We start from the raw sequence: 11,133 nt of genomic DNA, 5'->3' as shown, positions 1-11,133 counted from the left end.
CTTTTATGCCTCTTGTTATTTTTACATATGTGTAGTTGGCTTTTGAAGTGAGTTGAAATCCAATACTTACATTTATAGGTAAAATCCGGGGGGCTCAACTCCACAGCCACAGCCGACGCCATTATTTACGCTGGGACAATCAACCGGTGCTCAATGAATGTCGGGATACCTGGGGCTGCGAAGGATCCAGCTGTTGGATCCTCCAAACGGACGAAAAGAAGGCTGCATTTGTCGGCCACATTTGAAGGAGCCTTCGAAATGGGACAGCCTAGTCGCATCAACTGTGACGTATTCGGTCTTCAAATGCAGCCTTCGAAGGATGCGGTCCCTGAATTGAGACACAGCTATGGGGTTGGTCGTTACGTTTTGCTAGACTAGGCTGGCAAGATTTCCCCGCTACAGATGTAGCAAGGTTAGGCTGTTTTAAGGAAGTTTCCTCCAGCTCCAGTGGTAGCTTATCTACTGAAGTTTCCGATGAAGGGATCTGACCTCATCAGACAGCGTGGCGCAGCGGTTTGACAGCTCTAGGTGAGGTTTTGATATCGCAAGCTCCGGGCACAATACTCGATACTCATATAAAAGGATTGATATCTAAACTCAGTCATTTGGAGTGTGTGTTTTATCATAAGTATCTTACTGTCACCAGGATGGTCTAATTATACTGGGTTGATAGGAACTACTTTTCCTTCCGCCTGTCAAAGTCATGCTTGCGCTATGGCTCTGTGATGGAGCTTCTTTGAAGTGAGCCGCTGCAGCCCTTTACATTTCCCACGATTGAATACTGACTCTGGCTGACTGTAAAATCACTTCTGGCTGTATTTTAGCTGTGAAGGTAATAATGTTACTCTGTGTGATGTGTGTGCAAAGACAGTGAAATACTTTGGCAACACGCAAACTTCGCTAAACACCTGAGATTAAATCTGTCACAATTATGAAGCAGCAGTTCTGAGCAGGATATTTTCATTATAATTAAAGACTATGACAGTAGTTTGATGTCTTGTCATTATGCAGCTATTATTTTGAATTGGAAAGGCTACAGCCTACTCCTTATTTCTCTCATAAATACAGAAACGGGAGGGGGGAGGTCACATTAAACTAGAAATAAAATATGTAAAAAGTATTGGTATCAGCAGTACCAGCCTGGGTAATACTTGGTATTGGATCGGATAGGAATTAAGTGGTATCACATCATTCACACACAACGCGAAAAGGCGATAAGAACCCGCGGAAATTCGCTCCAGTTGGAAATTTTCCACTCACACGAAGACCTTCGCGTTGCCTTCTCTTCGCTTTGACAGGAAATCGCAGCTCTACCGTCTTTGCATTTACTTTGTATGTAAACTCACCTCCCCGAATGCTCCCTTCGCTTTTGGTCTGAAAGCACAGTAAGTTCAAGTTTAGAGAATTATAATAACATAAGTTGCCAGTTAGATAGCTTTATATATTTTGAATTTGCCATTAAGGTAACGTTAGCCTATTGGTTGAGAGACATGTTGTGCTAACTAGCTTATGCTAAGCTCATTCAGCCAGCGTTTGGTCTCATTTTTCCAGTGTTCACTGGCTGCTTGCTAACACTGTGTACCTCAGGTTGATCATTTAGGCTAAACTAAAGAAAAACTGACTGCTTTTCACTGACTTTGAATGACGAGTTTCACCATTTGAGTGAGCGCGCATATCAGGGACAGTGGGTGCTCAGTGTGTCTGAACTTTGACTCATTTTCCACTCATTCAAGTCAACAGAACCCCGTGATCAAAGGCGACCAGAACAAAGCTGACTTTAAGTCTCTGCCACTTGAAGTCGTTTTAGGCGGAAAGGCCACCTGTCTGTCTGTCTGCCCGACTGACTGACTGACAGAAAAGTGGTGACGTTGCAGGATGACGCAGACGATGATGACGATGCAACGCGGAGATAACGGAGCTGGTTCATGTGAGGAAAAGCTGGATCCCTAACCAACTGATAAGAAAATGATTTGGTGCACATTTGTTTCTCTGTATTTGTGTTATGAAGTGGCTTAAATGTATTTATCATTCCCACAAGAGACATGGCCTCTTTAACCTGTTGTAAGATTATTTAATAGCAGAAATTGTGTCACACCCAACAAGAGACCTTCGCAAAGGATGGTCTCAAAGATCCCTTCAGGGTCTGCTCTGCCAGACAGCAAGACACGATGCAGGGACAGCGGGCCACCGCGGCTTCATGCTGAACCGGATCAGAAGAAGCAGGCCAAGGTCAGAGTGAATGAGTGTTAATGTGAAGCAGGAGTTATTATTATTAATATTAGTAGTAGTAGTATCAGTAGTTGGCTAGTATTAATTTGTAAAACATCTAACACCATAGCAAGTTCTGCATGTTGAATAAAAAAGCGGCACAGTTGAAATATCGGCCTATTCTTTTTATTTTATTTTTTTTTACAAACATTTTATTTGCATGTTCAGACAATGAATATATTATGTTAGGCTATAAAATATAATGACACGAAAATATTTAGCCTATTCCTCTGTCTAGACAAAAACAAATGCATTTGTGGCTAAATTCTGCATTCATGTAAGATTAGTTGGTGGTGTCAGTTATTTAGAGCATAGACATGAGGAACATTATGTTGTCGACCTGCACAGAGCCAGCAGCGCAGATCTGCCAATCGTCTGATCAAATGATTTTAATATTCCTCCGTGTCAGCACCTTGGACCGCTACAAAAGCTCTGCAGGTGGTGTAGTAGGCCAGTCTTCCTGTTGCTGTAGTGGGCCTACATGCGTGTAATTTTTCGTTAGTGAAATAATGACATTTTTAAATTAGCTGCTTCCAACCACAGAAGTAACAGAGATAAGACCAGTAGGACGATCTAATTGTTTTTGGTTGAGGTCCAATCATAAATGAAGCAGTGGACGGCTGACCAATCCCCTTGCCCTGGACTTTGTCCTCACAGAGCTTCACGCGGAGAGATGGGCTGAGGGTGTGCGCGTGCACATGCTCGTGTGCAGGAGTGACTCAGTTGTATAAAACTTCTCCAAGAGTGCACAGAGACCACAGAGTGAGTTTGTGTTGTTTAGGGTCCTCTTTATTTTTTCCCCTGAAGACAACTCTAAAACAGTAGAAAACTTTCGCAGGTCGGACACCCACGATGTTTCCCTGCAGCGCTCTTCCGCCTCCTCTCTACCCGGGCTTACTGCGTCCCCCTGCGGCTCTCTCCTCGCCCCTGACCCGGTCACTCCCCTCGGGCTTCCTAGTAGAAGATCTCCTCCGATTAAGCCAGCCTGTCAGCTACGTACATCGGACTTTCTCTGCCAGAAGTCCCGGGGACATTCTCCCGCTCAGCCCCGGGCCGGGCGCCTCTCCCCGGGCGTTGGGACCCAGCACAGAGCGGTCTGTGCTTCAGAGCCCCAGCTCTCCGCAGACCGTCTGCCCGGACTCCGGCTACCTCAAGTTCGGCGTCAGTGCGATACTGGCACCGTCAACCCGGAGCGGTGAGTAGGAGTGGAAACTGGATGATGATGGATAGCTTATGATTTTTATTACAGCCCTACAGCTACTGTTAGAAATAAATTATACATCATAAGAAAAATATTTATTTCTGCAGGCTAGCTATAAATTTATTTAGGCAACATTCTTACAATATACAACATCATCTCCTATGCACTTTTTCCCACTAAGGCCTTCAGCACTACAAAGTGATGCTACTCTCACTAACTCTCTCACTAAATTCACATACAGATCAGAATACTCTATATAGCTAATATTGGAAACATATATTGGCTCTGTTGAGCCTCAAAACTGAAGGCTCAGTAAATTAGTGAATTGTCAATAAATGAACATGCATTAGGTTTAAAATTATATTTATCAGCATGCTGAGGTGCACCAGGTTTAAATGTTAGGTTTTATTTTTAATAAATTATTTTCCCATACGGTTATTACTATTTTTAGATTGTTAAATTTACAATTTACTTCTATTTGTAAAATTGTATTTGGAGATATTATAATTCCTCTATATTTATCATGTTTATATTCTGGTGTCTGTGGTATTAATATATGTTCCTATTCAGATTATTTCTCCTGCTTTGAAACAGCACATATGTTAAGTTAATTTTCTTTTTCTGTTTACTCTTCAGTCCAGAGTTTTCAGGCTAAGTCCTTCCCTTGGTCTTTCTTTGATGGAAGCCTCCATCCTTTCATCAGAGCCTCCTACTTCACAGGTTTGTGGACTTACGAGTGCTATATATCGGTGTTAGTAGATTCAGGACTCCAATTAATGTGTGATTTTCATTTCCTTCTTTATAAGAGAGAAAAGCCATCACTTTCACCACTTATTACTTAATGTTGGGCCCCAACCTGAGGATAAATTCCTCATTTTCATGTGGACATTTAGCTGTTATCCACATCTGTTACAATATCACGCACAAACAGGTGAACTCAGCACCACTTTCTGTACTTTGGTGTGGAACAAACGCTCCTCAGTCAGTGGAATTTAATTTTCCTTATTCTCACCCGTACCGCCAACGTCTCAGTGATGAGTAAACAAACAGCATTACAACATTTTTCATCCATAGGGAAAGACAAATCCAAAGTTTCTATATATTACATTTCCACAAAATATTTCTGTTTGAGTATAATTAAGAAATCACAAGCTTGTAATGATGATAATTAACTCATGGCGCCCCAGATGTGCCTTACAGTACAGTCTTCATGTCTATGGTTCAAGGAACATTTCAAACTGATATTGATTAACATATTAATAAAGGAATTCACTGACACATCTGGTTAATACTGGACATTGAGTAAAAATGAGCTAAGTGTTTTCTTGGTGGAAGAGATAGCCTTCTCTGTGTTTGAGAGACTTATTATTATTTTTTTTTTTACAGGCCTCACTTCTGTGGGGGCGGGAAAAATAAATGAAACTAAATAGGCCTTCAAGGCTTCAGTCTGGCTCTAATAGGCAAGCTCAGTCCAAAAAGTTTTTACAGCTCCTGAAATCAGATGTGAAAACACATTTCAGCAGCTGATGTAGATGGCGAAGTCTCAGCCTGTTTGGAGACGTCGTCAGCCTTTTAGCTTGGGAATATCCCGAACAGCTTGGAATCAGCTCTGCCAATTTGAAGGCCTATTTAGGCGACGCACTGACTGCTGACATTAGCACCAGTTGTCCTAATCTACAAATTAGTCCAGTTTGTCACGCTCTAAATATATTAGTGCCGTTTGTCATGGTCTAAATGTGAGGCGGGTATCTTCCCAGCTCAGGAACTCAGCGCCTCTTCACGCGCCGTCGTTTTCCCACCAAGCCCCTCTGCTTGCCCACAAAGCTCCCAGCACCGTGACCAATAGGAGCCAAAACCACACACACACACACACACACACACAATCACAGACAGACACATGCATGCACACACACACAAATGTTTGTTCCTCTGTCCCTGTGGGGACATGTCATTGACATAATGCATTCTCTAGCCCCTTATCTTAACTTCAACCAATTGTAACCTGAACCTTAAAACCAAGTCTTAACCGTCTCTACCCACGGGGTCCTCAAGTTTTGTCCCAACGGTGACACGAGTCCTCATCGGTTAGTGTGCATTGACGTGAAAGTCTCCACTGGGATATAAAAACATGAAACACACACACACTTTGAAGACTTGTTGCTCTCACACAGTTCAAATTCGCAACTTCACAGTTTGAAGCTGGATTTAATTTTATTTATTTTCATATTAGCATATTCATCAATTCAAAAATATATTCAGTATATATTTTTGTATATTTAGATCTGTAGTAACACTTATAAGCAGTTGTACAACACTGTGGACCGCCCTAAGCTCTCTGTTTCGTCTAAAGCTTGATTGAAGACTCTCTAACAGCTCTACATTATACTGACCTGTCTTTAATGGGTCTGTAATATACTAGCCTGTCGACGGCCTTTTCCACTCAATTCATTACAACACAATCACCTTTCTCTATGCATTTGCAGCCTATACAATCCTCCTTCATGCTTCATTAGAGGCAGTGTGAAGCGAGCTTTGGAGAGCCCGTCTCATTAGCATAGACTCTGTTTCCACTACTGGACAAATTGGGCTTAACACCAGATTGCAGGCAGAACATGGGGAGCATGTGTGCTGATGATGGAAACAAGAACGAATGACACATTCTGAGACGACTGACAAATGTAGAATAAACTCACAAATAATTCACGTTTAGCAGAAGTCAGCATAAAAGCGTCTAGTTGTAAGTGAAATTCCAGCTTGTGTCCACTCAGAAGCAGTCTTTTAAACCAACGAGGATGCTAACAAAACAAGAGCATCAAGAAAATATGATGGAGGGATTTACTGATTGATCTGTTCCTCAGAATGTTAATGTTTTAGACACATTGAAGGCATACAGAAAATGAAAAAGAAGCATTCACCTCATTCATCACCACTGAATATAAAATAAAATTGTAGCAACTGCCAGTCACTCGGCACAATCACATTTTTACGTCATTGGACATGAATTGATACAACAAAAGCTCTCTGCTGTATATCGGTTACCAGTCTAAGACGGATGAGAATCAACCTGCAATCTGCGTCTTTGAGATGGAACAAAATTAAAATTGTCTGAGCAACTGAAAATTCTAAATGTTAAGAATTTATTAAAATTTACGATGAATTGTTAGAAATGTAATGTTACATGTAATATGTATTATAATTTGTGTTAAATATCAGAGTAGCGTTTATAAAGGGAGTTGGTAAAGCCATTATTCTGGTAGTAGAGTCAGCAGTCATGGATTAAAGAGTTCATCTCTCCTACAGACACCTGAAACTGTCATTTTTGTTCGTAGTAAATGTTTCACCTATTTAACGTGTAAATATGAATTAGAAGCCTTTTAATGGCTTGCTTTTAGATAATGACTCTTTCCCAGGACCTGCACACATCTTGTATTAAACCTACTAAAATGTATATATTTTTCATATATATATATATATATATTTATATATATATGTCTACTGTAATTCTGTTTTCTTGGGATTTGGGAGTTTAGCGGTGAGCTAGCTGTAGTTAGAAATGACAAAGAAATCTACTCTTTCTACAGTCAGTATACTGTATATTAAAATTGGACTACTTTTAAAGCCAGTTGTGAAAACAAATCAACTGAATTGAAAAATCCAACAAAAGGCTAGAGCTACAGCCTGGGATATGTTTTGTAGAAGAATCTGTATCATCAAAGTTGGGGCCACATTTTATTTGATTTCAACATCAGGTCAAACGGGGCTGGCTATTAAATCTCTACTCTGCTCTGTTTTGTCCTTCCAGCCTCCTCCACTGCGATTCCTGTCCCGGGGACGTTTTCATGGCCCCCGGCACCCAGAGGGAAGCCCAGGAGGGGCATGCTGCGGCGGGCTGTGTTCTCAGACCTCCAGAGGAAGGCCCTTGAGAGAACTTTCCAGAGGCAGAAATACATAAGCAAACCGGACAGGAAGAAACTTGCCAGTAAACTTGGACTTAAAGACTCCCAGGTACACACCAAGGACTGTTAGATTTGGATTTATTTTAGACAATCCTCTATGTACTGAGCAAGTACAAACATATGTTTATGCTCCATTGCTCTTATATTGCATATCTGTGCATTTTAATCTGGGCTTGAAGTGATTTCCTGTTCATTTTGTACCTCGGTCCGGCTGTGAACAAAGTGGTGAGGAGGTCTGTGACGTTGACTTATTGTTCTTTTTTCTGCGTCCTGTGAAGGTGAAGATCTGGTTTCAGAACCGCAGGATGAAATGGAGGAACTCCAAGGAGAGGGAGCTGCTGTCGACGGGCGGCTGTCGCCAGCAGACCCTTCCCACCAAAACCAACCCCCACCCAGACCTCACCGATGTAGGCAGCACCTACTGCCACAGGCTGGACAGGACCGCACCCGCCAGCCAGGCACAGCTGGACAGCCAGGAGTCACATCTTCACCACCACCACCATCATCACAATCCTTCCTCTCCGTCAGAGTCCAGCAAACAGTCCTCAGAGTCAGACACTGAAGAAATCACAGTTTCATAAGACCAGTCCACAGAACAGCCTGCTCTGAGACACGGTCAGCTGTGAAGGATGGCAGGACAGAAAAAGAGTTAAAGAAACTGGCGAAATGGAAGGAAATACCACGAGAGTTTGAATCTGCTCTGTACATAGCTGTGTTTTCTCAGCCTTTCAGTGCCATTTTTCTGTACAGTGTTGTTTATATTACTTTTATATGTAGTTCAGTATATCTATATACAGTAACTAAGGTATGCTGAGCTATTTTAGATATTTGTAGATTGAAATGTTTAAAACTCTTAAATATACAAATTGTTCTTTCCATACATATTTGTATTCTTTATATTTTCTCAAATAAATCTTGAAAAGACTCTTTTAGTATTAATGCTACCTGTCCTAGCAAGAAACTGCTGGAACATTAGCTTGAAGCTTCAGTAGTAACTCTGCCGGCATCTCACGTCCTGTCACGCATACAGGTCTGATCTTGTGTTGTCTAGAACTAAATTATGGGGAGCTACTCCAACGATGTAGCCTATTTGGGGCCTGTCTAACTCCACTTTTGCTACGTAAATGGTGCATAACCATATAAGTGCAAAGTAAGGCACAAGGGGTTGTAATTAGTCTCTTAATTAATATATCATATTAAACCAATCACCGCCCATTCCCTTTAAAAGTCAGGTGCACCTGCCGCGTTGCTGTTTAAACGGCGGATGGATGGCACATAAACCATAAAATGGTGCAAGTATGGAGAGAATTACATACAAACCGTCTCTGATCGTGAAACCTGTCGTTCCTCTGCAGCTCTGTGGTTCCTCAGTGAAGTTGCAGACAGACAGACTCTGACTCTCCTCTATGAAACGTCTGGACCCTCACTGCGCTGCATTATTAGAAACTAGGACCTTTCCCTTACAATGGTGTCTTTCCTGTGTTGTATTGTTGAGTGTTTTCTTTCATGATAGGCTGCGGTCAGTCATTTTAAATGTTTCCTTGTATGCAATAAAGTCCCAACAAATATTATGGGGCATTTAAGCAGCAAAACTAAAAACCTGACAGATCATGTTGGCGTGTGAGGAGATTTAAATCATCAATGAGGTTCTGCTGCTGTGCCTCGTGCGTAAATGCGCACAGCGTCACTCTTCAGAGCATCTTGCTGTCTGGATGATTTAACAGTGAAATGCTGCGCCGTTGACTTACGACCTGCTATATTATTTTATTTTTTGGTCAATGGCGCAGTTGCCTTCTGCTGCCTGAAGACAGCAACGTGCCAACAATGCGCCTGACCAACACTCCTATTAGCGCTCAGCTGGGCGCAAGTGCATTTACTATTTAAACACCGTGGGCGCTGGGCGTGAAAATTATAACTGCGTGCGTTGGAAACTGGCAATGACGCGCTGCGCTTTGCGCCGGGTGCAATAGGGTCCCTTAAGGCTTTTCTGAATTGGTAAAATGTCGCAGTCGCTCTCTGCTGCATCAATATAGCAATGCGCCTGACCACACCTCATTTTAAGACCAAAACTACTTATGAGCACTCAGATGGGCTCAATTTGCTACTTACACAGCACGGGCGAGGGCCGTGAAAATTACAACCGCGTTGGTAATAAACACTGATACTTGCACCGCTTTGGTCCGGCTGATGTGAGGGCCCATGTTGTCTCTGAAACCCTCCATTCCTGTACTCAAAGTTCAGACTGTACCTGGTTTAGTCTAGACCAGGGCTGGACTGGGACAGAAAATTGGCCCTGGCATTTTTAGCCCAGGCGGCCCACCAACAACCCTCATCACTACACCATCCTTCCATTTAAGGGCTTAGATTAGGGGTGTGACGAAACACTAGGCCCATGACAACAAGACAAGAATATATTTTAATTATTTAGAAATAAAAATGTATTTATGAAATAGACAACAAGATGATTTTGAGCATTAAACACTTAATTTCCTGCATTCTGGGGACATTTTCTGCACCAGGGAAACACAAAATTCAGGTGGCAGGTGACAATTCAGAGTATAAAAATATAATAGAATACAAAGCAGTAATCAGCAGCTTATTATTGTTTTTAGTTTAAGTTACTTTTTTTGGGCAACACAGTTTTCTATAGTTCCATTGCATTGCAGGCTTATTGTGCAAATAAATCACTGCTTCTCAGCTTAGATGCTAAGAAAGCATGTGTCAAGCTTTCTCATAGCATTTTTATTTGTTAATTAACAGTTTCAAAACATTTTTAACAAATATCCGGAACACAGAGCAGAGGGGGTCTGGGGGCTAGTAAGAGATGTGATTGGGCTGGCCCAGTGTCAGTATAGAAAATGAACCAATGGACCGCTGTCCATGCTTTATGGGCTGGATATTGGCCCATTTTTAAAAAACAAAGTTATATAAATACATAATTTACGTTCCACAGCCCCAAAGGTGCGTCGGCCCGGTACACCGGATTAGCAGTCCAGACCTGGTCTAAACCAGTGGCTCTCAAACCATTTCTTTCATGCACTCCTTTAAAAACCAAAAAAAGATCATCCCCCCCTCCCCCCACACACCAGCAAAAGTGGATTTCATATTTTTTAATTCATCATCAACAATAAGGGTGACTAAAATAAAGATGATTCAGGTTAGCAATTTAGCCTTGCTAGCATCACTTGAATTATATTCATGCAACTTCAGGTCCGGTCAACATCCACGACCCCCCTGAAGTGGCTCTACGCCCCCTGTTTGAAAACCACTGGTCTACTCCATAGAGGTCTAATCCCAGTTTCTGCGTCCTGTGGAAATCCCTTAAATGTCACCAGAGGGCGCTGTGCCCGAGGTTTAACTTCAGACTGCTGCAACATTTTGAACCAACTTGAAGTGCAGCTCCTTGGCTAATTACTACATTATTGTATGTTGCAACTTTCTAAATATGAACAGAAAATTGAGACAAGAATCAAATGTGACATAAATTTCTTTGTTCCTCTGAACTGCATCTTGAAAGCACTCATTGAAACTTTTCTTACGATCTTCATTTTAGCACACAGCTGCAAATTTTAAGGGGCAACTTCCTGTTTGCTGAATCAGTTCTAAACTGTAGCTCAGCTGGTCCGACGCTGGGTGACAAACAGCCCCCCTGACCACAGTAAAATGCTTGTGAAAAAAATACATAAAGATGCAGTTGTTTCAGATTCA

At 41.9% G+C, this 11,133-nt stretch overlaps 1 protein-coding gene across 5 annotated transcripts; it reads left to right on the top strand.

Annotated features, from left to right (window-relative positions):
* The first annotated feature begins 1,164 nt into the window (after positions 1–1,164).
* Positions 1,165–8,350, top strand: LOC123961934 (homeobox protein DBX1-B-like). Of its 5 annotated transcripts, none has more exons than XM_046037754.1 (7): positions 1,165–1,385; positions 1,734–1,927; positions 2,926–3,030; positions 3,107–3,463; positions 4,106–4,189; positions 7,272–7,474; positions 7,704–8,350. In XM_046037754.1, exons 4-7 carry the CDS (start codon positions 3,121–3,123, stop codon positions 8,004–8,006), a joined length of 933 nt encoding a protein of 310 aa, XP_045893710.1. In that variant the 5' UTR covers positions 1,165–1,385; positions 1,734–1,927; positions 2,926–3,030; positions 3,107–3,120; the 3' UTR covers positions 8,007–8,350. The 5 variants fall into 5 exon arrangements, with proteins under 5 accessions (XP_045893710.1, XP_045893705.1, XP_045893706.1 ...); XM_046037749.1 differs by having other exon boundaries at positions 1,734–2,229; XM_046037750.1 differs by lacking the exon at positions 2,926–3,030 and adding an exon at positions 2,104–2,229 and having other exon boundaries at positions 1,166–1,385.
* The last annotated feature ends 2,783 nt before the right edge of the window (positions 8,351–11,133 follow it).

The sequence above is a fragment of the Micropterus dolomieu genome, linkage group LG22 (genome assembly GCF_021292245.1).
Source record: "Micropterus dolomieu isolate WLL.071019.BEF.003 ecotype Adirondacks linkage group LG22, ASM2129224v1, whole genome shotgun sequence".
NCBI classification, from domain to species: Eukaryota; Metazoa; Chordata; class Actinopteri; order Centrarchiformes; family Centrarchidae; genus Micropterus; species Micropterus dolomieu.
The sequence above is the reverse complement of the archived record's forward strand: the minus strand, read 5'-3'. Positions and strand labels throughout refer to the sequence as shown.

Excerpts from the sequence above, each read along its gene's own strand:
- LOC123961934 (XM_046037754.1), top strand. The coding sequence starts at position 3,121 with ATGTTTCCCTGCAGCGCTCTTCCGCCTCCTCTCTACCCGGGCTTACTG. Across the intron at positions 3,464-4,105 it reads GGCACCGTCAACCCGGAGCG|TCCAGAGTTTTCAGGCTAAG; the intron begins GTGAGTAGGAGT and ends TTTACTCTTCAG. Across the intron at positions 4,190-7,271 it reads CAGAGCCTCCTACTTCACAG|CCTCCTCCACTGCGATTCCT; the intron begins GTTTGTGGACTT and ends TTGTCCTTCCAG.